A 26,826-nucleotide genomic window follows, 5' to 3' on the forward strand; every position below is an offset into this window, starting at 1 on the left:
AATGTATCTCGCACAAGTGTCTTAGTTGTAACATGATACTGTTATCTGCTCTTGAACCCACACTGCCACTCTACCACTTATCAGTTAAAGCATAATCGTATCGTCAGAAATTCCTCATCGTTGGATGTTTAGCTGTTGTCATAGGTCTCCCACCCCACTACTATCGTGGACATACAGCACCATAAAACTGACGACTACAATGTAAATATATTTGTAGGGTTAAAAAGCATTCAAAAGCCAAGGTCACATAAAACTGTTTTTATTCAAGACAACCAGTCTCAACAGTCTTAGATGTCATCTTCAGGTCTTAAATCTTTATTTATTTACTTATTTATTAATTTTTGTAATGCAGGCTATAAGATAGCGTTGTAACTAATAGGTGGTAGAGGGGCTGCACGTGTTCAAGAACAGATAACGATATCTTAAGGACACTGATAAGACTTCTGGAGTATCAGCTTACGTCCTAGCCTTGAATGTAACACAAACTAGTGTCCCAAAGACCTTGACTGTGTCACATATGCTGAGCTTTTATCCACTTAACATCTCGTGCATCAGGTTCAGCGTAAAATGAATTTGTTTTACTACATAAATGTGTTTAAGACCCGAAGATAACAGCTAAGACTGTTGTCTTGAAGCCGGCCGCGGTGGTCTCGCGGTTCTAGGCGCGCAGTCTGGAACCGTGCGACTGTTGCGGTCGCAGGTTCGAATCCTGCCTCGGACATGGCTGTTTGTGATGTTCTTAGGTTTGTCAGGTTTAAGTAGTTCTAAGTTCTAGGGGACTAATGACCACAGCAGTTGAGTCCCATAGTGCTCAGACCCATTTTTTGTCATCTTGAATAAAAAAAATTATTTTATGCCATCCTTTCTTATGAGAAGGTTTTAACATATAAAACAAATTGCCCTCCAATACTCTCATAAGGAAAAACTATAATCAATATTTTCGGGATTCGTCGCTTTAGGAGGCTACGTGGTAAGTGGTGGGCCTAGTTAAGGGGAGGTTTAATAGCTTTGGCTCGACAAAAATTTCGATGTAGACCTCCACGCGCGGTATGTCACAGGTCAGACGGTTCGTCTGATATCACAATTGAGTTGATATTAGTGAAGTATATAAGATTCTTTAGCAGTTGTGCCTCGCTTAAGTTATTTGACCGTAAGAAACAATATGGCGGTCATTTAAAAAAAATAGAGTTGTCTTCTTCGATTTTTCGACTTCGTCAGCCAAGTAAAAATATTTATAGTTGTTAGATCGGAATAAAAGTTTTACAACTCCTAGACAATTTAGTTAGCTTCGTCGGAAACAAAGAATCATGTCAACTGTTTCAGCAGATTTGAATTTATCATACCGCGCGATTAAAAAAAAAAAAAAAACGCGTTTGAAGTTTTGGCTACATATAAATGCAAAATTATGCAACGTACTTTCAATCTGCTATTCCGGGTCCATAAACTAGTCCTTCCTCTTCCTCACAGAGGGAAATCTGCTCGACCTGGGCCATCCTGCGCTGCTCCAGAGCCGCTCGTACGGCCTGCGACAAGCTGTTTTTGGCGGCTTGAATCCGGTGGTCGTCTGAATGCTTGGCGAATCGCGTCGAATAGAGTCCCAGGGTGACGTCCATTGTCGTCATGGTCTTCAGAATTGCTGAATACCTTTCATTGAAGCTGCTCACTGCCAGGAAAGTCGCAATCTCCACAGTCTGCGCACTAGAATGCAAATGCGAGGAGGCTAACTTCCAAACACAAGCGTTCAAACTTTCATTTGAATTTTGTGTCTTTCCTCCCAAACACCGGTACAACAACTCGTCCTCCGGAAGAAAAAGAAAACTGGTGGGTGAAAAAGGCCGATTTCAGGCAGGTCCTTTTTTTTGTTCAACCGCGAATAACAAACAATTCCGTTCCGTATTCGGAAAAACCATTTCAGGGGTAGATTATAAAAACTTTTATAGATCCAAAAATGCAACTTTAAGAAGATCGATCTTTTGAACCAAAACCTCCCCGTAATGTCACATAAAACAAACTATCCAGCGATGATAGTTGTAAGATATTTTTTGAATAACCTTTCTACAATGACAATGATGAACCAAATTAACGAATAACTATTACTCTTTAACTGGTCGACAATAGGGAGAACATACGGTACAAACTGTAAAGGTCGCTTTCAGAGCCGCAATCCAACAATGCGTCGGTCTAAGCGATTGATACGACAAAGGTCGTACCTGTGACAGTTATTCGCTCAGGGAAGCCGCCGTTCTGGGGCTGGGAACTTAAGCTCGCCGTCAGACTGAGCAGACGTTACGGGCTTGGGCGCGGCTGCGGATTAAAGCGGATGGTCCAGTCGCGGCAGTACAGGCTACACAGCCCAGGTCGGCAACAGGCGGCCGCCTCGCCTCGCCTCGCCTCCCCCCCTCCTCCTCTCCCCCCCCCCCCTCCGCCCTCCGCCCAGACTGCTTCGGCGCCGGCCGGCGTCGCGCCGCCGTGGCGCCGGGGACAGGCCGCGTCTCGCCGCGGACTCGTCTGCCTCTTATTTCCAGGTGCTGACCGAGACGGTGCACCCGCCATGTCTCACAGTAGGAGTTCTGTAGCTCAGGTGGGGGTTAGGGGGTTACCTGGTCCTAGCGCTTTTGCGATTTCTCTAAACGGCACCCACAAATTGAAGGAAACCTTCTTCAGCATGTACAGGGTGTTTCAAAAATGACCGTTATATTTGAAACGGCAATAAAAACTAAACGAGCAGCGATAGAAATACATCGTTTGTTGCAATATGCTTGGGACAACAGTACATTTTCAGGCAGACAAACTTTCGAAATTACAGTAGTTACAATTTTCAACAACAGATGGCGCTGCAAGTGATGTGAAAGATATAGAAGGCAACGCAGTCTGTGGGTGCGCCATTCTGTACATCATCTTTCTGCTGTAAGCGTGTGCTGTTCACAACGTGCAAGTGTGCTGTGGACAACATGGTTTATTCCTTAGAAGAGAGGATTTTTCTGGTGTTGGAATTCCACCGCCTAGAACACAGTGTTGTTGCAACAAGACGAAGTTTTCAACGGAGGTTTAATGTAACCAAAGGACCGAAAAGCCATACAATAAAGGATCTGTTTGAAAAATTTCAACGGACTGGGAACGTGAGGGATGAACTTGCTGGAAAGGTAGGGCGACCGCATACGGCAACCACAGAGGGCAACGCGCAGCTAGTGCAGCAGGTGATCCAACAGCGGCCACGCGTTTCCGTTCGCCGTGTTGCAGCTGCGGTCCAAATGACGCCAACGTCCACGTATCGTCTCATGCGCCAGAGTTTACACCTCTATCCATACAAAATTCAAACGCGGCAACCCCTCAGCGCCTCTACCATTGCTGCACGAGAGACATTAGCTAACGATATAGTGCACAGGATTGATGACGGCGATATGCATGTGGGCAGCATTTGTTTTACTGACGAAGTTTATTTTTACCTGGACGGCTTCGTCAATAAACAGAACTGGCGCATATTGGGAACCGAAAAGCCCCATGTTGCAGTCCCATCGTCCCTGCATCCTCAAAAGGTATTGGTCTGGGCCGCCATTTCTTCCAAAGGAATCATTGGCCCATTTTTCAGATCCGAAACGATTACTGCATCACGCTATCTGGACATTCTTCATGAATTTGTGGCGGTACAAACTGCCTTAGACGACACTGCGAACACCTCGTGGTTTATGCAAGATGGTGCCCGGCCACATCGCACGGCCGACGTCTTTAATTTCCTGAATGAACATTTCGATGATCGTGTGATCGCTTTGGGCTATCCGAAACATACAGGAGGCGGCGTGGATTGGCCTCCCTATTCCCCAGACATGAACCCCTGTGACTTCTTTCTGTGGGGACACTTGAAAGACCAGGTGTACCGCCAGAATCCAGAAACAATTGAACAGCTGAAGCAGTACATCTCATCTGCATGTGAAGCCATTTCGCCAGACACGTTGTCAAAGGTTTCGGGTAATTTCATTCAGAGACTACGCCATATTATTGCTACGCATGGTGGATATGTGGAAAATATCGTACTATAGAGTTTCCCAGACTGCAGCGCCATCTGTTGTTGACAATTGTAACTACTGCAATTTCGAAAGTTTGTCCGCCTGATAATGTACTGTTGTCCCAAGCATATTGCAACAAACGGTGTATTTCTATCGCTGCTCGTTTAGTTTGTATTGCCGTTTCAAATATACCGGTCATTTTTGAAACACCCTGTACTAGAAACTAAGTAAGTCCCGAAGGCAGATTTTAGTATAAATCTGCTACCAGCCTCTTTGCAATGCAGGTTGAGCTACAAGCAGTTCTCAAAAATGCTTTTGGCGTAATGACACTAAACAAATGCAAATAGAAATTTACCAGCGAATCTGGTAATGCTTCGCAATTGCTAAATGCCGGCCGGTGTGGCCGAGCGGTTCTAGGAGCTTCAGGCTGGAGCCACGCGACCGCTACGGTCGCAGGTTCAAATCCTGCCTCGGGCATGGCTGTGTGTGATGTCCTTAGGTTACTGAGGTTCAAGTAGTTCTAAGTTCTAGGGGACTGATAACCTCCGATGTTAAGTCCCATAGCGCTCAGAGCCATTTCCACCATTTGAACTGCTAAATATGTATGATTACTAGGTAAACATCCTAACGTCCACCTATTCCCTCGTTCGATCCACCTTATCCTCCACTCTTTTTCCTTCACCGAGCGAGGTGGCGTAGTGGTTAGCACACTGAACTCGCATTCGGGAGGACGACGGTTCAATCCCGCGTCCGGCCATCCTGATTTAGGTTTTCCGTGATTTCCCTAGATAATTTCAGGCAAATGCCGGGATGGTTCCTTTCAAAACGCAAGGCCGATTTCCTTCCCCGTCCTTCCGTAATCCGAGCTTGTGCTCCGTCTCTAATGACCTCGTTGTCGACGGGACGTTAAACACTAATCTCCTCCCTCCCCCCTCCTTTTTCCTTCTCCTCCTCGCCCCCTCTCTCTGTTGATCTCCTGTAGCCCCACCTCTATGTCCATTTCTTCTTTCCGAACGGTCCATCTCCTATTTATCTCTCTTGTTTATTGTTATTACAAATTCAAATTCCGCGAAAATATTCCAATCATAAGGCGATGATCCATAAATGAATCTTTCCTCTTTACTGTGGAAAACGAATGCTAGGAAAGGTAATCGGTGGAGAGCTACTATGGAGTTTTTCTAACTACGTTTTGCCTCTAGACACACTACTGGACATTAAAACCGCTATAACACGAAGAAGACGTGCTACAGACGCGAAATTTGGCCGTCAGGAAGAAGATGCTGTGATATGCAAATGATTAGATTTTCAGAGCATTCACACAAATTTGACGCCGTTGGCGACACCTACAACGTGCTGACATGAGGAGAGTTTCCAACCGATTTCTCATACACAAACAGTAGCTGACCGGCGTTGCATGGTGGAACGTAGTTGTGATGCCTCGTGTAAGGAGGAGAAATGCGTACCATCACGTTTCCGACATCGATAGAGGTCGGATTGTAGCCTATCGCGATTGCGGTTAATCGTATCGCCACATTGCTGCTCGTATTGGTCGATGTCAAATGACTGTTAGCAGAATATGGAATCGGTGGGTTCAGGAGGGTAATACGGAACGCCGTGCTGGATCCCAACGGCCGCGTAGCACTAGCAGTCGAGATGACAGGCATTTTATCCGCATGGCTGTAACGGATCGTGCAGCCACGTCTCGATCCCTGAGTCGACAGGTGACGTTTGCAAGACAACAACCATCTGCACGAACAGTTCGACGAGGTTTGCAGCAGCACGGACTATCAGCTCGGAGGCCATGTCTGCGGCTACCCTTGACGCTGCATCACAGACAGGAGCGCCTGCGATGGTGTACTCGACGACGAACCTGGGTGCACGGATGGCAAAACGTCATTTTTTCTTCGGATGAATCCAGGTTCTGTTTACAGCATCATGATGGTCGCATCTGTGGTTGGCGACATCACGGCGTGATGGTATGGGGTGCCATTGGTTACACTTCTCGGTCACCTCTTGTTTGCATTGACGGAACTTTGGACAGTGGACGTTACATTTCAGATGTGTTACGACCCGTGGCTCTACCCTTCATTCGATCCCTGCGAAACCCTACATTTCAGCAGGATAACGCACGACCGCATGTTGCAGGTCCTGTACGGTCCTTTCTGGATACAGAAAATGTTCGACTACTGCCCTGGCCAGCACGTTCTCCAAATCTCTCACCAATTGAAAACGTCTGGTCAATGGTGGCCGAGCAACTAGCTCGTCACAATACGCCAGTCACTACTCTTGATGAACGGTGGTATTGTGTTGAAGCTGCATGGGCAGATGTACCTGTACACGCCATCCAAGCTCTGTTTGACTCAATGCCCAGGTGTGTCATGGCCGTTATTACGGCCAGAGGTGGTTGTTCTGGGTACTGTTGTCTCAGGATCTATGCACCCAAATTGCGTAAAAATGTAATCACATGAAAGTTCTAGTATAATATATTTGTCCAATGAATACCCGTGTATCCACCGCATATCTTCTTGGTGTAGCAATTTGAATGACCAGTAGTGTATTTCACACACACACACACACACACACCCATACCAAATATCTGGAAAAGTTCCTTGATGCAAACTTTTACATAATACTCTGATGAACATTGATTTGGAGACGGCCTACCTAATACTTTTATATTAAAATCTGTCCATTAGAGTATTGCGTAAAAATTTAAAGTTAAGAACTTTTCTAGATTTTTGGTAAGAACGTTGAACAACGACTTGTCTTTAGACAATATTATGGAGTGTAGACTATAAACACAGATATAAATGCAGAGAACAATGAACCTACAAAAACGATGCTGAAAGTAGTTTCCATGCTATTATGACCAAACATTTCATGTTTTCAACACTGATTTACAAATTTATTTTTAAGTCTTCCGAGACTCTAGTTTTTCACATTCTAGGGGGATTCCCTCCTTCAAACGCACAACTTCAGCATTCTTGCCAGTGTAAACTTCATTTTTTTAGCATGCTGCAGATTAAAAGAATACACGTGTGGCGTATCTGGGGATCGTGAGGCCATTCAGTAACACCCCGCCTGCCAATCCATTAAACGAATTTTTCGTTTATAAAGTCTCTCACAATAACAAAATAATATGGGGGCGCTCCTGCTTGCTGCCTTATCAACTTCTCCTCATCCGGCTGCAGTTGTTCAAATATAGCACTAATTTTCAGTTCTAACAACACTTCTTCAAGCAGTCTATGTAATTTACGGAATAATCGTTATACAATAAGGCGCGATTCACGTACCGCTGAAAATACAAAGTCCATACACTCACGCCAGGAGAGTTTGTTTCCATCGCCACATGTGGATTTGTAGAATCCCAGTAGATACTCACTTTCAAAGTCACTTCGTCGTTCCGTGAGAAACATTGAGTACAACTCGCATAGTTTTGTATCCGTGCCTGGATGTACTTAGTTTATGTCTTGATATAAAGTAGGCCCATATGGTCTTAATTAAAGCTTTTTCTGGATCTTTCGTAGCACTTGTTGTTGCTATCCCGTACTCTTTGCAGGGTTTTGTTTGACGTTTAGCATGGGACTGCACAAAACATTGCTAGAGGAGTTTAAGTTTCTTTTCTGTAGTTACAGAGTTTGACCTACATGAACAAGGAACGTCCGCTACCGACCCAGTCCCTTTAAATTTTATATTTGCGAATAGGGTGTTGAGACTGAGGTAGGATGTTTGGGAAACGTTCCATAGAAAAATCACAAACGTACTGTCATGTTCCCACCAAGCTTGCAAAACAAATACCTGCTGTTCTGTAGTTCACTTTCTCCTCATTGTTTCTCAGATAACAACACATAACACAACCTGTAACTGCTTCGGTCAGCTGACTTATGAATACTGCAGATTAGTTGAGTTCATAAATGAGTACCTTTACATTTTAACCCTTTTTTGCAACCTATAATCTGTTCTTAAATTATTTTTTAATTCCACATCGTGAGCTGACACTGCAACAAAGTGTGAACAGGTTTAGCAACTACCAGCACGAGGATTTCCAAGCCCATGTTGAAATGTTTGTAGAACACATATTTACATTTTGAAAGAGATCAACCCAACAATACTTGTTCAGCTCGAATGCATTGTACCTGTCATGCATTTATTAAGGATTTAACTCTGGTGGAAGATACGACCTCCCAGTTTTACTTCTAGAACAATGTGAAGATACGCACGAATCCCTAAGTATGTGCTTAATGAACGGTGTCTGCGTTCGTCCCTCTCCCGCAGCTTGCGAATTTGTCCTCTTCACACCCTTTAGGTTACCTCTTTCGGCAAAACGCCTTTATCTCTATCCGGACAGGCCTGAGCAAATACATATGAAATAAATATAACCTGTTTAGACAATTATTTACAGGCTACAAGCCTTTTGTTTCGGCTAAAAGTAAACTCAGACCTGCCTTTCACTTTTCTGAACGTTGAGGAGCATACATAAATCACTCAGTCTCGTTCTTTTCTCATATAATATGAGAATAAGACAGGTTTTTGCTTTTATCGTCTTCTTTCACTCAAATATATAGTAGTGTAAAATTATCCTGTTTAACTTTTGCCCCATTTATATTCATGCCGTCTTTGAAAGGATGAGTAAGATCATTGAAGCACAAACACCGTGCTTTGCAAATCGTTTCCTTTGTTACTTCAGTATGACTACAGTCTATATTTACATATTCATCTGAGAGTGCTATCGTGCACTTCTTAGTCTTTTGACGTTGACGACTCTTCTTTTGTCTTCCTCTTTTCACTACCTGGACTGTTTCAGAATATTCCCACTCTTATAAGACGTTAATAACGATGTTCCACAAAGAATGTTCTGCAACAGCTACTGATCTTATGGAGAAACAGCGGCTGAACTTGAAAGTCTGATTGTTGTCTAACAATTGCTTAGAAAAGAAATGGTTTATCGTACGTCATGTGATTGCCCGAATATAAACACATACCTGAATGTAAAGGCTATGCAATGTGACTTGTAAATTGTATGTTATCAGTTTCTACTGTGCAGTATAAAACAAGGATTAATTTAGTTCTGAGGATTCTTTAAACACCCAGATGTCGGGTTTCGTAAACGTTTGCTGTATTCAGGCGCCTTTTGAAACGGTAAATATTCAGTTTTGTCGTATTTTCTTTTAGACCAAAGATCATAAGTTCATGTGAGGTGTAAGGTGGTTCAGTGATGTCACACTGGCAGCAAATGTCACCACACTTCTGTGTGGATGTCTGGCACGATGAGAAGGTCGCCACACTCTCTCTTACCCACCTTTAACTCCCGTCTCCTGACGTCTCTGCTATAGAAGTCAGAACCACGACGCCCATTATTGAAAACACGCGATTGTCTTGTGGGTGGCCGGGGAAAGGATTTAACACACCACTTCTCAGAGGGTGCCATAAGGGGCATCACGGAAATATCCCTTTCCTTAGGGGTTGATTCCTACACATTTTGTGGCCTACAACGACAATTCGCACCGTTATGAGCAATAAGACGATATTCTTGACAACCTTGGATGCTGGTAACACCCTCCTCGGACGATTAAACTCATCCTTACGTACATCGTGAGGCAGCAGCCACACTGATTGTAGTGACACCCCTCTGGAGGGCTGTTCGACCGCAATTATTTCTCTGGTTTACGGACTGGAAACCTAGGGACTGTTCAGAAGCATTCGATGAAATCTGAAAGCGATCCGAAATGTGCTTATACTTGTTTCAGGAACTCTGTTTCGTGCCCTCCTGTGGCCTGATTGCTGAGGGCCTGTGGCCTGATTGCTGAGGGTTGCGATACTGACATATGTGAATAAAATGCAGAGCGGTCCCTCTAAGATCCCAAGTTAGAAAAGGCCCTCGATGCCATCTGCCTGCCTTTGTTGAGCACTTTAAAGATATACCTGCACAGAGACATTACTGTACCGGAGTTCTCGAAACTAGCGGATATGGACCCCATTGACACACCTACGACTCCACTTGCCGTCTAGCAGGCGCATAAACAGCAGCGCAGCCTGATTGCGAGCGTCTAGGTCTCTCCTTTGGGTTACGCAGTGTGTGAAGTAATATTCGCAAAATCAACATGAAACAATAAAAAACAAAAAATATACGTTAAACAGTAGCTGGCATACTGTATGCAAAACGTGACTGTGCTCAAACACAGTATTTGTTTTGATGACATTTCTCAAACGATTTCAGAGTTCGATAGTCACAAATGCTCAGAATGTATTTGTCAACTGGCTATAAGGAGGAGTATAGCGAAAACATTGGTCAGAAAATGACGTTTCCCGTCAAAACTGGAAGCACTACCATGTTGTAAATCAGACAGGATAAATATCATGTGATGCTTTGTTTCTGTACAAATGTAGAGCAGTCAACTAGATTTCCATTAACGCCACAAATCAGTTTGCAGGTTCTACTAGTCCTTCAGCTCCTTTACCCTCTGTCCTCCTCCAGCCCCCTCTCTGCCAATATCCTTCTCCTTCTCCCTCTCTGCCCGGAACCTCCGTCCTTCACACTCTGTTCATCTGCTGATCCCCTCTACCTCTCCCCATCTTCTCCTCCCCACTCTGTCTATCTGCTCCTGCCCCTTTGTCCAGTCCTCCAGCTCCCTCTAAATCCTACTCCTCTTGTCCCTTCTGTCTCCTTCTCATGCACTCTATCTCCTTCCACTACCTCTGCCCATCTCCACCACTTTCCTTTCTCTGTGCACTTCCTCCTCCTCTCCCACATTATTGTCCATCTCACCCCTTCCCATCTCTGTCTGTCCATCTCTTCGTCCCACCCGTTCTTTTTCAGCATTATCACTCCCACCCCAATAGGTGGTTCCTGGTTCTTACCTACACAATACTTCTTTCCAGATAGTAAGTAATATGTGTAACAAATAGGGTTGAAATCACATGGGGGCTAAGGACGGGTCTTTTATCAGCAGTTTTGCCCACGTACGCATATTTCACATCGGTTTCACATATATTTAACATACTTCACACGCATTCGTGTACATATTTCACCTGCATGTCCAGCGTATTTCGCACTCCACTTTCGATTTCACGCAGCTCAATGTTCTCGACGTCACGTCTCCTGGCCTATGCACAGTAAAATGATGTAATTTTGTAGGGATATTCAGTGACATATGTGGATACTGTAGGAGAAATGTGTTGCGCTTAGAGTTAGTAGCAAAAAAGTAATATATTTAAACGTCATTCACGATGCGGCAGTTTTGCAGGCATCTCAGTGTTATTGTTGTTGTTGTTGTTGTTGTTGTCTTCAGTCCTGAGACTGGTTTGGTGCACCTCTCCATGCTACTCTATCCTGTGCAAGCTGCTTCATTTCCCAGTACCTACTGCAACCTACATCCTTCTGAATCTGCTTAGTGTATTCATCTCTTGGTCTCCCTCTACGATTTTTACCCTCCACGCTGCAGTCCAATGCTAAATTTGTGATCCCTTGATGCCTCAGAACATGTCCTACCAACCGATCCCTTCTTCTAGTCAAGTTGTGCCACAAACTTCTCTTCTCCCCAATCCTATTCAATACCTCCTCATTAGTTACGTGATCTACCCATCTAATCTTCAGCATTCTTCTGTAGCACCACATTTCGAAAGCTTCTATTCTCTTCTTGTCCAGACTAGTTATCGTCCATGTTTCACTTCCATACATGGCTACACTCCAAACAAATACTTTCAGAAACGACTTCCTGATACATAAATCTATATTCGATGTAACCAAATTTCTCTTCTTCAGAAACGCTTTCCTTGCCATTGCCAGTCTACATTTTATATCCTCTCTACTTCGACCATCATCAGTTATTTTGCTACCCAAATAGCAAAACTCCTCTACTACTTTAAGTGTCTCATTTCCTAATCTAATTCCCTCAGCATCACCCGATTTAATTTGACTACATTCCATTATCCTCGTTTTGCTTTTGTTGAAGTTCATCTTATATCCTCTTTTCAAGACACTGTCCATTCCGTTCAACTGCTCTTCCAAGTCCTTTGCCGTCTCTGACAGAATTACAATGTCATCGGCGAACCTCAAAGTTTTTACTTCTTCTCCATGAATTTTAATACCTACTCCAATTTTTTCTTTTGTTTCCTTTAGTGCTTGCTCAATATACAGATTGAATAACATCGGGGAGAGGCTACAACCCTGTCTCACTCCCTTCCCAACCACTGCTTCCCTTTCATGCCCCTCGACTCTAATAACTGCCATCTGGTTTCTGTACAAATTGTAAATAGCCTTTCGCTCCCTGTATTTTACCCCTGCCACCTTCTGAATTTGAAAGAGAGTATTCCAGTCAACATTGTCAAAAGCTTTCTCTAAGTCTACAAATGCTTGAAACGTAGATTTGCCTTTTCTTAATCTTTCTTCTAAGATAAGTCGTAAGGTCAGTATTGCCTCACGTGTTCCAACATTTCTACAGAAGCCAAACTGATCCTCCCCGAGGTCCGCATCTACCAGTTTTTCCATTCGTCTGTAAAGAATTCGCGTTAGTATTTTGCAGCTGTAACTTATTAAACTGATAGTTCGGTAATTTTCACATCTGTCAGCACCTGCTTTCTTTGGGATTGGAATTATTACATTCTTCTTCAAGTCTGAGGGTATTTCACCTGTCTCATACATCTTGCTCACCAGATGGTAGAGTTTTGTCACGACTGGCTCTCCCAAGGCCGTCAGTAGTTCTAATGGAATGTTGTCTACTCCGGGGGCCTTGTTTCGACTCAGGTCTTTCAGTGCTCTGTCAAACTCTTCACGCAGTATCTTACCTCCCATTTCGTCTTCATCTACATCCTCTTCCATTTCCATAATATTGTCCTCAAGTACATCGCCCTTGTATAAACCTTCTATATACTCCTTCCACCTTTCTGCCTTCCCTTCTTTGCTTAGAACTGGGTTACCATCTGAGCTCTTGATATTCATACACGTGGTTCTCTTCTCTCCAAAGGTCTCTTTAATTTTCCTGTAGGCAGTATCTATCTTACCCCAAGCCTCTACATCCTTACATTTGTCCTCTAGCCATCCCTGCTTAGCCATTTTGCACTTCCTGTTGATCTCATTTTTGAGACGTTTGTATTCCTTTTTGCCTGATTCATTTACTGCATTTTTATGTTTTCTCCTTTCATCAATTAAATTCAATATTTCTTCTGTTACACAAGGATTTCTAGCAGCCCTCGTCTTTTTACCTACTTTATCCTCTGCTGCCTTCACTACTTCATCCCTCAGAGCTACCCATTCTTCCTCTACTGTGTTTCTTTCCCCCATTGCTGTCAATTGTTTCCTTATGCTCTCCTTGAAACTCTGTACAACCTCTGGTTCTTTCAGCTTATCCAGATCCCATGTCCTTAAATTCCCACCTTTTTGCAGTTTCTTCAGTTTTAACGTACAGGTCATAGCCAATAGATTGTGGTCAAAGTCCACATCTGCCCCTGGAAATGTCCTACAATTTAAAACCTGGTTCCTAAATCGCTGTCTAAACATTATATAATCTATCTGATACCTTTTAGTATCTCCAGGATTCTTCCATGTATACAACCTTCTTTTATAATTCTTGAACCAAGTGTTAGCTATGATTAAGTTATGCTCTGCGCAAAATTCTACCAGACGGTTTCCTCTTTCATTTCTTAGCCCCAATCCATAATCACCTACTATGATTCCCTCTCTCCCTTTTCCTACTGACGAATTCCAGTCACCCATGACTATAAAATTTTCGTCTCCCTTCACTACCTGAATAATTTCTTTTATCTCATCATACATTTCATCAATTTCTTCATCATCTGCAGAGCTAGTTGGCATATAAACTTGTACTACTGTAGAAGGCATGGGCTTTGTGTCTATCTTGGCCACAATAATGCGTTCACTATGCTGTTTGTAGTAGCTTACCCGTACTCCTATTTTTTTATTCCTTATTAAACCTACTCCTGCATCACCCCTATTTGATTTTGTATTTATAACCCTGTATTCACCTGACCAGAAGTCTTGTTCCTCCTGCCACCGAACTTCACTAATTCCCGCTATATCTAACTTTAACCTATCCATTTCCCTTTTTAAATTTTCTAACCTACCTGCCCGATTAAGGGATCTGACATTCCACGCTCCGATCCGTAGAACGCCAGTTTTCTTTCTCCTGATAACGACGTCCTCCTGAGTATTCCCCGCCCGGAGATCCGAGTGGGGGACTATTTTACCTCCGGAATATTTTACCCAAGAGGACGTCATCATCATTTAATCATACAGTAAAGCTGTATGTCCTCGGGAAAAATTACGGCTGTAGTTTCCCCTTGCTTTCAGCCGTTCGCAGTACCAGCACAGCAAGGCCGTTTTGGTTAATGTTGCAAGGCCAGATCAGTCAATCATCCAGACTGTTGCCCCTGCAACTACTGAAAAGGCTGCTGCCCCTCTTCAGGAACCACATGTTTGTCTGGTCTCTCAACAGATACCCCTCCGTTGTGGTTGCACCTACGGTACGGCCATCTGTATTGTTTACGACGTAAAATCTCCTTAACTCTGAGTCATACCATAATTTTAATTTTACAATTACAGTCAGTGGTATATGCGAAATTCGTCGCGAATAGAGTTATAGCATAGAAGTTACACATTAAAACATCATGCTAGATGCGGCAGTTTTATTGCATGAATGGCAAAAATGTTGTAAGCAATAACTTTTTTTTACTTTCATAATTTTGTGGAGGTTGCCAGCAAGAAAAGTTTTTTAAAAGTTTGAAATTGTGTGGAATATTTGTTGCAAGTAACCAGTGCTCTCATTCTGAAATATTGATGAATAAAGTCTGGGAATTTGCATGTAGTAGGGTACACTTCTTTTTCACATATACACCCAACCCTTTCATAAGTAGGTGGTTTTCAGCGATTCTTTCCAGACAGTAAGTGATACGTGTACGAAGTTTGGTGGCAAGCTGTCCAGTAGTTTGGGAATAGGTGTGGAACAGACATACATGGATACATTTTTATAATAAGTGTGACTTAAAAGGCGAACACAACCTACAGCAGAGATTGCAAAACATGACCAGCACCAACATAAAATGATTATAATTTTTTTCTTTTTCGTCAGGGACAGACAATGAAAGTGTAAGTCTAAAGGCATGTTTTTCCAGGAACATGTGATTACGTTTGTTATTAGGAAAATTATAGAAGTTTGTTCCTCTGTTCATGAAACCAAGTAATTCGCCCTTCTCGGTGGACATGCAAAGTAATCTGTATCAGCAGGATCTCATTCAACCCGTAAAGGAGGGGGAGGGGGGGGGGGTATCGTACGTATTGACGCCAAAGTTAAAGTCTGCTTGCTTACTCATATGGAGATTTTTCCTTTCTCTACTGAAATTGAAAGAATTGAAAGTAAAGTAGAATTGTGAGGAAATACGTTTGATGTGAGAGAAGATAGTAGCTGAGGCAATGAACTTACGAGAATATCTTTTTTCTTTCATTTTCATTTTGTTTTTCATTCATACAAGAACGTTATTCTTTCATTGATCTTACTATTTAGCACATAGCGACGCAGTTTACGGTTTCGTGGAAGAGAAAGGGTTGTTGTCGGTGTACTAAAGCAAGGCAAACTTTTTCGAAGACAGCGCTTACAGGTGACTAGTTTGGTAAGTGAACGTCCCCGCCGGAGGTGTGAAGCCAACACTGACAAAGACGTCACACAGCAAAATGGTTGATCATACCCGTTCATTGGTGCTACAATATTATGTCGTAGCTATATTTCTGGGACGATCATATCATCTGGGCGTGGCTGCAACATGAAAAAAAAGAGTTTCCACTCGGGTCACGCAACGCCTGTCACGACCGCAATATATCATCCACGAAGCAAAGCGACTCAAACAGCACCACATTTCATAGAAACCACAGTGAGTGGACGAAACAGAGAGAATGCCTTGTTTCGGAAGTATTTACAACGTATTTTTTTTTTACAATTGCTTTATTATAGCTTAAATGCAGTGCGGTTTAACTTACTTGTTTATCTTTCCGGTGGTAAAGTTGATACATCAAATGCAATAACAGCCTCTATAAGAGATGACTTTTAATAATTGTGGGATGCTTCTTACCTCTTAAACATGTGGTCTCGTTCTCCTCCATCTTCAATATCCATTTACTGTCACTTAGTCCCATTCTGTTACTTTCGCCACTGCTTCCTTAAGATACATTTTTCATGTCGGTAATCACGACTCCTTCATAAAACAATTTTAATTTTATTTTCGTTTTGTTGTATTGCTCTACACGTCCCTACATTGTTTAACTACAAAACTGCAGCAAAAATATCGTTAGCGACAATTAGAATGATTAAAAAGAAACGTATACTGGTGCTGGGTGAAGTGGAAGGCAAACGAACTTACAGATAGCTTTTCCATGAGACAGACGTTCATTTTTACCCGTCTTTTTCCATTAATACGCGACGACTGATATAAGACTGCGAAATTCTTCCCTACTGGGTCACTGATAATTACGCGTCGTAAATTTAGTCCTGGTGATAGAGCCAAAACGATGAATTATTGCTCTCTACTGTGCTATACATTCTGACTTTTTAATGCAACACTACAAAACTTGTTTAGCATGCAGCAGAAGATAATGGGACCAACTGAGTACATTATCGTTAGTTAACACTCTCATAATATGAGACAAATTGTTGAAAATCTTTTTATTATGTCGCTTACCTTCTTCGTTGAGAAGTATGTTGTCTGGTTTCACGTCCCTGGAAAGAGAGAAAGGAATATAAGCTACATGTTTTGTTTTGACTTAAACAGTCTTGATAATTTCCTTATTTCTTATGATTTCAGTGAATAAGGAATAAATGGGAGAAATACAAATGGTTTGTAGCCACTAAGGCAATGTAGAATCTTACATCACATACTTAACTAGGAAAGAAAACGAATCGTGTGAATAGGGCCTGCTACCTATTTTAGCTAATGACATTAAAATAGCAAGCAATACTGCAAAATTCAGTATGAAGGGCCACGTTTTTATAATTTTTTTACACCGCATATCACTATATACAAGAAGCTGTAGTATAATAAGTTCTGGTATGTCAGAATTTCCAAACTGGTATCTATCTGAAATCTTTGCCAATTTTATACAGATGTACGGAAAAAAAGTCTTACGTACCTTTAATAAAATGATTCATACATCTACTCGTGTTTAAACAACGGGAACAGTTTCCACACACGATACGATGTGTGCTTTAGGACTTGTGCTCGTAACTTGGTCCTCAGCGAATTACCTCACCTCTAAATATAGCCTTCGAGTAACATCCATCATGTAGTTGTGCACATGGAAGTAATATTTGGAAGATATTGTAGCCTTCGAGTAACATTTATCATGTAGCTGTGTTCACTGAAGTAATATACGCAAGATACAAGCTCAGAAATATTAACAATGTTTCCACTACTATTGTTCAAATTACAACATTTACCCTCAGAAACACACCTCGCTGATTATTTATTATTTATAATCTTCGTTTAAGGATGCCCATGAATCAAACGTCGTAGACACAGCTTTCCCCTAATCCACTAACCGCACTGTACTCCACAATATAGTGCCGTCTCACTGCTGAAAGGGGTTGGACAATAACATGAAGCACCAAGAAGACGACACATTACAGAGCCTAATACGGTGTAGGAGAGCTATTGAAATTCTAAATAGCTTCCATTCGTCTCGGAATGGATAAATACAGGAGAGCATTCTTCTTTCTAAATAGTTGCAGGTTCAGATAACGACGATGGAAGCGGAGAGGGATCACGCACACTGCTCTTCAAAGTAAACCACAAAGGCTCAATAATGTTGACATATGGTTAGTTTAGTGGCCAGGGGAGATGCAGCAATTCATCTTCGTGCTCACAAGTCCAGCCTTGGACGATGAGAGCTGTGTGAACAGAGCCCTGGCGCCTTGGAACAAAGCAACACTACTAGGAACCAAACATTGTACTGTGGTCTGGATCTGATCATCCAGAATGTTCAGATAATCCTTGTCAGTAAAGCGTCCTTGCAGAGCAACCACGGGGTGCACGGAATACCACGGAATGGCTGCCAAATCATCACCGAACCCCCGCCATGACTCATTCTTGTGACGTAAACAGGGCCAGATTTGAAACAAGACTCATCCGGCGAAGTGACTTTCTCCCTTTGCTCAATAGCCCGGGTTTTATGGATCTGGCAACACGTTTTCCTGTTACGGGCATTTGCACCACTGATGGGTGGTTTTGCAATTCCAGCTTGCCCTGCAATTCCCGGCTCCCTTTGTTTTGTTTTGGTGTTTCGCGAGTGCTGTATGTAGTTCTGCAGTGAATTTTGCAGCTGCCGTCCTCTTATTTTTTGTAGCAGTCCCCTACGACCGTTTGTCACGATCACTCAACCCACACTTTTGTTCGCGTTTTGACATAGCGGGTGATGTTCTCCCGTTTTCTCTGTTTGCGGTATTGACCTACGATACGGCGAGTCTTAAAATACCAAACACCACGGGTCCCTTGGTTACGGAATCACTCGCCACACTTAGCACCAGTTTTTTACCCACGTTCTAATTCACTTAGCTCCGTCATAACGCGCTCACATCTTCACAAAAGACTGTTCTTACCACGCCTGACACGACGTTTTGAGGACAAGTGCAGTCGTGGTAAAATGCAACAGCACAAGATACATGCTTGGCTAGCATCTGCATTTGTGTTCAAGCATGCACCAGTCGTCGTGTTTTAAAATTTTTGGCCAACACCTGCAGTTTATACATGGAAGTAAACTTGTGAGGAAGGTAGTGAGCCCTCTGAATAGATATATTCTGTAAACCACTGTGAAGTGCACAGCAGAAGATTTTCCCTCTGTGCCACATACTTACGTTTCTTCTCATACCACTCGAGAACTGGAAGAAGCGAAAATGATTGCTTAAATACATTTGTGCGTGCTGCCCGATCATAGCTTAGAGATCTGTATGGTGCGGTATGTAGAGTGCTGAAGTTTTTCCCTAGTTCCTCTCTAACACTAGAAGGTAGTAAATAGGTATTCAGGACGAACTTAAGATATATCTTCAAGCGTCTGCCAGTTAATGGTTTTCGGTGTTTTCGTAATCATCTTGTGATACAGACGAATAAGTGACCATTTGTGCTGCACTACTTTATACTCGTCTTATTTGACATATGTCCCTTATACTTAAAAATATTCCACGACGGACCGTACAAGCGTCTTATAAATAATCTCCTTTGCAAACGGAATGAATTTTCTCAGTATCCCAGTTAAGAACCGATGTCTTTCGCCTGCTTTATCTGCAGTGGAGTCTATGAGAGCGTTGCGTTTCATATCCCCACGAATTAATTGAATTTTCTCATTTTGAAAGAATTGAAGGGCGACCTGTTTAATTGTTAAAAATCATTCAACAGACAAGATCGCATAATTTTTGTCTAATTTAAGAAAACTGGTTTTAGCAGACTATACTGTCATTTTCAGATCTTTCTTCCTCCACAAATTACTAAACCCAGATATTAGTATGAGTTGACTAATGCAGACTGTGGAACGGCGGTATTTTATGAACAGTGACTGTTGTCAAAAGCTTCTTAAAACATATAACCTCTAAGACACTTTGCTGGTTCACTCCTTCAGATATAGAACTATCTGTCGGTGACTCTTCATGCATGACAACAATCTTTGTTCTCCGAAGCAAAAAATTCTCAATCCAGCTGCAAATTTAGTTCGATACCTCACATGAAAATACACTCCTGGAAATTGAAATAAGAACACCGTGAATTCATTGTCCCAGGAAGGGGAAACTTTATTGACACATTCTTGGGGTCAGATACATCACATGATCACACTGACAGAACCACAGGCACATAGACACAGGCAACAGAGCATGCACAATGGCGGCACTAGTACAGTGTATATCCACCTTTCGCAGCAATGCAGGCTGCTATTCTCCCATGGAGACGATCGTAGAGATGCTGGATGTAGTCCTGTGGAACGGCTTGCCATGCCATTTCCACCTGGCGCCTCAGTTGGACCAGCGTTCGTGCTGGACGTGCAGACCGCGTGAGACGACGCTTCATCCAGTCCCAAACATGCTCAATGGGGGACAGATCCGGAGATCTTGCCGGCCAGGGTAGTTGACTTACACCTTCTAGAGCACGTTGGGTGGCACGGGATACATGCGGACGTGCATTGTCCTGTTGGAACAGCAAGTTCCCTCGCCGGTCTAGGCATGGTAGAACGATGGGTTCGATGACGGTTTGGATGTACCGTGCACTATTCAGTGTCCCGTCGACGATCACCAGAGGTGTACGGCCAGTGTAGGAGATCGCTCCCCACACCATGATGCCGGGTGTTGGCCCTGTGTGCCTCGGTCGTATGCAGTCCTGATTGTGGCGCTCACCTGCACGGCGCCAAACACGCATACGACCATCATTGGCACCAAGGCAGAAGCGACTCTCATCGCTGAAGACGACACGTCTCCATTCGTCCCTCCATTCACGCCTGTCGCGACACCACTGGAGGCGGGCTGCACGATGTTGGGGCGTGAGCGGAAGACGGCCTAACGGTGTGCGGGACCGTAGCCCAGCTTCAAGGAGACGGTTGCGAATGGTCCTCGCCGATACCCCAGGAGCAACAGTGTCCCTAATTTGCTGGGAAGTGGCGGTGCGGTCCCCTACGGCACTGCGTAGGATCCTACGGTCTTTTCGTGCATCCGTGCGTCGCTGCGGTCCGGTCCCAGGTCGACGGGCACGTGCACCTGCCGCCGACCACTGGCGACAACATCGATGTACTGTGGAGACCTCACGCCCCACGTGTTGAGCAATTCGGCGGTACGTCCACCCGGCCTCCCGCATGCCCACTATACGCCCTCGCTCAAAGTCCGTCAACTGCATATACGGTTCACGTCCACGCTGTCGCGGCATGCTACCAGTGTTAAAGACTGCGATGGAGCTCCATATGCCACAGCAAACTGGCTGACACTGACGGCGGCGGTGCACAAATGCTGCGCAGCTAGCGCTATTCGAGGGCCAACACCGCGGTTCCTGGTGTCCGCTGTGCCGTGCGTGTGGTCATTGCTTGTACAGCCCTCTCGCAGTGTCCGGAGCAAGTATGGTGGGTCTGACACACCGGTGTCAATGTGTTCTTTTTTCCATTTCCAGGAGTGTACTTTCATTAATGAGTGTTGACATGGTATTAAGCCAAATGCTTTTCTGAAGTCAGACAAACATGTGACCATTCATGCTGCCTTACTTTGTATGCGTCCATTATACTGCATCAAACTGCCTTGAGCGATGGCTTTTACAACGCATGTGAGAAAAGCGGGATTTGGATTTCGCGTGGGCGACATTTTCGTTGTTCACAAAGTCTGACACAGAGGTGACATACTGTTAGAGGTACATCACTACGTTTCAGCACAGAAATCGTTCTAATATTTCACAAGAGACGGATGTTAATGAGACTGGACGGCAGTTTCGTGGATTACTTCTGCTACCCTACTAGTGGATGGTTGTAATCAGTGCTTTCATCTAACTACAGGGCATTATTTTTGCTTGATGGATCTACAAGAGTAGCTAACTCAGACGTAAATTCTATGTAAAATCTGATAGGGATTCCATTGGGTCCTGGAGCTTTGTTTCATTTTATTAACCCTTCTGTTTCATCGCTCCTCTCAACAGTCGTGCGAGAGTTATACTCGGTTGTACCCTGTGATCCTCCTTTTAAGAGAAACATTTGAAAGCAGAGATCGGCAATTCCGTTTTTGTTTTGATACCTTAATTTCAGTTCCTGTGCCGTCCCTGAGTGTACGGGAACTAACAGATACCACTGTTAGCGTCAATATACGACCATAAATTCTTTGGGTTTCGCGTGAGGTCATTCGATAAAATTCTGCTGTATCAGTCATTGGAGTCTTAATCCACACCCTTTTAACCAAAATGCACCTACTGGGCAGTACTCGGTGTTTCTTTAGAAGTTCCTTTCCAGACACCGTACACCATGAGGGTCCTTCCATCATTAACTCCACGTTTTCTTATCTCAAACTTAATGTTCCAAGTCTCTTATGAAGTATGTCATTACCTTCTCTTCATGCAGTTTATGAGTACAGAAATCTTTCTATTTGTTTCACTTGTCATTTATACTTTGGGTATTTCTTTGTTACCACCAAATGTAACACACTTCAGTCAGCAAAGGGCTTCTGAACTATCTGCTCTAAGAAGTTTCTTACCATAGCCACCATTTCCGAAACTATTAATATTCTCGCCGGTTGTATTATTATCGATCTTATGTTTTCTCTTAATGGTTCCGTTCCTTTTGAGGGTGGGTATCACAGTCGATAGGAGATCATTGTAAGCTACTGATAAACCTTAATATTAACTGAGATATGTCCAAAATATCTGGCTTAAGCTTTAATTTATACCTGAATAGATTTGAGTTTCCTGTCTACAGCTAGGAATCCAGCATCATTTCCCATTAGTTTGTCCTTTCGATACACATTTAGATTCATACCAACAATCTAATATTACTCAGTTTCGGACTTTAGTCAGCTTGCTGTACCTAATATTTTTAGGCTTTACCGTTTTGTTAGTATGCTTCAAACTCTGACACGTTTTTGCGAATGTTTCGGCAGATGATCATTAGGATTGTAATAGTCTGTGGCAACAGGGGGTGTTTATTTGGATCTTACCATAATTCTTTGATGTCTCAAACAGTTATTATTACCTGGAGAGCCGCCAAATGATTAAAAAAACAGAAAAAGGTGGTTTCGCGCTGCTCACGGTCAGCTACCTTAGTAATAGCTTCTGAAGTATAATGCACTTATGAGGCATTTAAGGGGCACCCTTTCACGCAACTAAGAAGTTACAACCCAGCGTGTAACAGAACCTTCCATCTGATTCAGAACTAGGGGACGGGGAATAATCAGTTATGGGGACAGTGCTCTAAATTGTGAGCTTCGTTGAAAATCTGTGAAAAAGGCTGGTTTGCCAACATTCTCTGTCTGTAGATGTAGCCATCCAAGTCTGACCTCAAAGTCCAAACATCCAGCATCGTTCTTTCCAATGTGCGCTGCAAAGAAGCTGCTTGCAAGCTGTTTCTTCAGTGGCTTCTGGAACAGCCTTCTCAAAACTTTTAATGAAGCCTCGAGGAACGCACAGAGAGTGCACAAGATGATGCTTCTTATCCCTTGCTCCATGTTACTCCTGAAAGAGCCCGCATCTCGTGGTCGTGCGGTAGCGTTCTCGCTTCCCACGCCCTGGGTCCCGGGTCCGATTCCCGGCGGGGTCAGGGATTTTCTCTGCCTCGTGATGGCTGGGCGTTGTGTGATGTCATTAGGTTAGTTAGGTTTAAGTAGTTCTAAGTTCTAGGAGACTGATGACCATAGATGTTAAGTTCCATAGTGCTCAGAGCCATTTTGAACTCCTGAAAGAAAACACTGCAGGAGTCCCAACGGATGAAGTCTGTCACAGCGGCTCAGCATGTTTCAGTTTCAATGAGAAACCTCTTCGCTAGGGAGACTTGTGTAGTACCCTAAAGCCCACCACCGAAACGCCACCCAGATTCAATTCGTCGCGTGGTAATATAGCGCGTACTTTTTTGAGTGTATTACGAAAGAAGGTGTTACTTGACGTACTTTTGGCATGTCCCGTACATGTTTATCGGTAGTCCACTCAACACAGGTATTTACAACAGACACTTTTCAATCGCCTGACAGCAGTCTGGGCAACTTCCAGCTGCTCGAGAACAGCATTTTCAGAACACTAAAAACGGAAAAAATTAAATAAATTCCAGAAAGTTTCAGACCTAAAATTGTATGAAGCTTGGGATACAATTTACTGATTACCTGAAGCTAACTGGAACTCTGAGTATCTAACGTGATTTCCGAGGTTATTATCACTAATAAACTCGAGAAATAAACTCTAGAATAGTAGAAATTTACGGAAAATTCACACAATGCACACAGAAGAGGAATGGAAATTTACGAATAATGCAGTGAAAGTATACAGGGTGGTCCATTGATAGTAACCGGGCCAAATATCTCAGGAAATAAGCCTCAAACTAAAAAAACTACAAAGAACGAAACTCGTCTAGCTTGAAGGGAGAAACCAGATGGCGCTGTGGATGGCCCGCTACATGGCGCTGCCATAGGTCAAACGGATATCAACTGCGTTTTTTTTTTTTAATGAGAACCCCCATTTTTATTACATACTCGTGTAGTGTTTAAAGAAATATGAATGTTTTAGTTGGACCACTTTCTTCGCTTTGTGATAGATGGCGCTGTAATAGTCACAAACGTCTAAGTATGTGGTATCACGTAACATTCCGCCAGTGCGGACGGTATTTGCTTCGTGATGCATTACCCGTGTTAAAATGGACCGTTTACCAAATGCAGAACAGCTCGATATCACGTTGATGTAAGGCTATTGTGATCAAAATACCCAACGGGCGTGTGCAATGTTTGCTGGTCGATATCCTGGACGACATCATCCAAGTGTCCGGACCGTTCGCCGGATAGTTACGTTATTCAAGGAAACAGGAAGTGTTCAGACACATGTGAAACGTCAATCACGTCCTGCAACAAATGATGATGCCCAAGTATATGTTTTAGCTGCAGTCGCTGCTAATCCGCACATCAGTAGCAGACAAATTGCACGAGAATCGGGAACCTCAAAAACGTCGGTGTTGAGAATGCTACATCAACATCAGTTGCACCCGTACCATATTTCTATGCGCCAGGAATTGCACTTTGAACGTCGTGTACAGTTCTGCCATTGGGCACAAGAGAAATTACGGGACGATGACAGATTTTCTGCACGCGTTCTATTTAGCGACGAAGCGTCATTCACCAACAGCGGTAACGTAAACCGGCATACTATGCACTATTGGGCAACGGAAAATCCACAATGGCTGCGACATGTGGAATATCAGCGACCATGGCGGGTCAGTGTATAGTGCGGCATTATGGGAGGGAGGATAATTGGCCCCCATTTTATCGATGCCAATCTAAATGGTTTAATGTATGCTGATTTCCTACGTAATGTTCTATCGATGTTACTACAAGATGTTTTACTGCATGACAGAATGGCGATGTACTTCCAACATGATGGATGTCCCGCACATTGCTCGCGTGCTGTTGAAGCGGTACTGAATAGCATATTTCATGACAGGTGGATTGGTCGTCGAAGCACCATACCATAGTCTGCACGTTCACCGGATCTGACGTCCCCGGATTTTTTTCTGTGGGGAAAGTTGAAGGATATTGGCTATCGTGATCCATCGACAACGCCTGACACAATGCGTCAACGCATTGTCAATGCATGTGCGAATATTACGGAAGGCGAACTACTCGCTGTTGAGAGGAATGTCGTTACACGTACAGCCAAATGCACGAGGCATTGAGGTTTCCGGACATCATTTTGAGCATTTATTGCATTAATGTGGCATTTATAGGTTATCACGCTGCAACAGCATGCGTTCTCAGAAATGATAAGTTCACAAAGGTAGATGTATCACATTGGAACAACCGAAATAAAATGTTCAAACGTACCTACGTTCTGAATTTTAATTTAAAAAACCTACCTGTTACCAACTGTTCCTCTAAAATTGTGAGCCATATGTTTCTGACTATTAGAGCGCCATCTATTACAAAGCGAAAAAAGTGGTCCAACTAAAACATTCATATTTCTTTACGTACTACACGAATATGTAATAAAAAGTGGGGGTACCTATTTTTTTAAAAAAAACGCAGTTGATATCAGTTTGACCTATGGCAGCGCCATCTAGCGGGCCAACCATAGCTCCATATGGTTTCCCCCTCCAAGCTAGCCAAGTTTGGCTCTTTGTAGTTTTTTCGTTTGATGCTTATTTCGTGAGATATTTAGCCCGGTTACGAACAATGGATCACCCTGCATACTTTAGAGTGCGATACTACAGTTGTAATATGTGCATAATACGCTATAATGCCACAGCAGTTGTGTTCCTAACATATGTGTTTGCACCTCAAACGTAAACTTTCCTTAGAGGAAATTAGTTGGCTAGTAGAAAAAAGATGAAACGATTTCTCAAACCAGATATTAGTGCTAAAATTTTAGAACATACAACTGTCGTGACAGCCATCGATTATTATGTGACGTGTTATGCACCGCACTTGTAAACATCCAAAAGAATTTTAAAAAATGTTTATTATGCAGACATATACGGAAATTAGGGGAAACTTGTGTTCGAACGAGGATATTACTGACTGGATTTGTAGGAACCCAAGGTGAACTTTAGAACTGATATTATGGTCTGTAGTCAACGTTTGAAAATACACAACATACCACTACAAAAACACAAATTTTAATAACTCATTGAAAGATAATGGTGATTATGAAACCTCATACCAAGGCGAAAATGACAGATATTCAGTGCACATCATTATCTGTGGTTCAAATGGATCTGAGCACTATGGGACTCAACTGCTGTGGTCATCAGTCCCCTAGAACTACTTAAACCTAACTAACCTAAGGACATAACACACATCCATGCCCGAGGCACGATTCGAACCTGCGACCGCAACAGTCGCACGGTTCCGGACTGCGCGCCTAGAACCGCGAAACCACCGCACCCGGCCATTATCTGTGCCTCTTGCTCAAAGTGTTCCTCAAAGTGTAAGTGAATGTTGTCAAACAGTGTCCCGTTCTTTTGCGGTTCTCAATTACGCTTAAATAATGCTTTAGTATAACGTATGTTGAATGATAGTTACAAAAAAACTATTTCCATAATACAATTGGTTTAAAATTTCCTGTAATTTTCTAAGAAAGAATATTATAGTCATTATTCAACAATTCCCCCTAAAACAGCAACATTTAC

The 26,826-nt window shown here is 43.1% G+C and overlaps 1 protein-coding gene across 2 annotated transcripts in view; it reads right to left on the reverse strand.

The window, feature by feature from the left end:
- Positions 1–26,826, reverse strand: part of LOC126355988 (serine/threonine-protein kinase 32B) — a 635,590-nt gene that overhangs the window by 133,951 nt on the left and 474,813 nt on the right. For both annotated transcript variants that reach the window (XM_050006606.1, XM_050006607.1), the window contains exon 5: positions 16,689–16,726. In XM_050006606.1, coding sequence (XP_049862563.1) covers positions 16,689–16,726 — 38 coding nt within the window. The remainder of the gene's footprint in view (positions 1–16,688; positions 16,727–26,826) is intronic.

Source organism: Schistocerca gregaria, chromosome 3 (genome assembly GCF_023897955.1).
Source record: "Schistocerca gregaria isolate iqSchGreg1 chromosome 3, iqSchGreg1.2, whole genome shotgun sequence".
Lineage (NCBI taxonomy): Eukaryota > Metazoa > Arthropoda > Insecta > Orthoptera > Acrididae > Schistocerca > Schistocerca gregaria.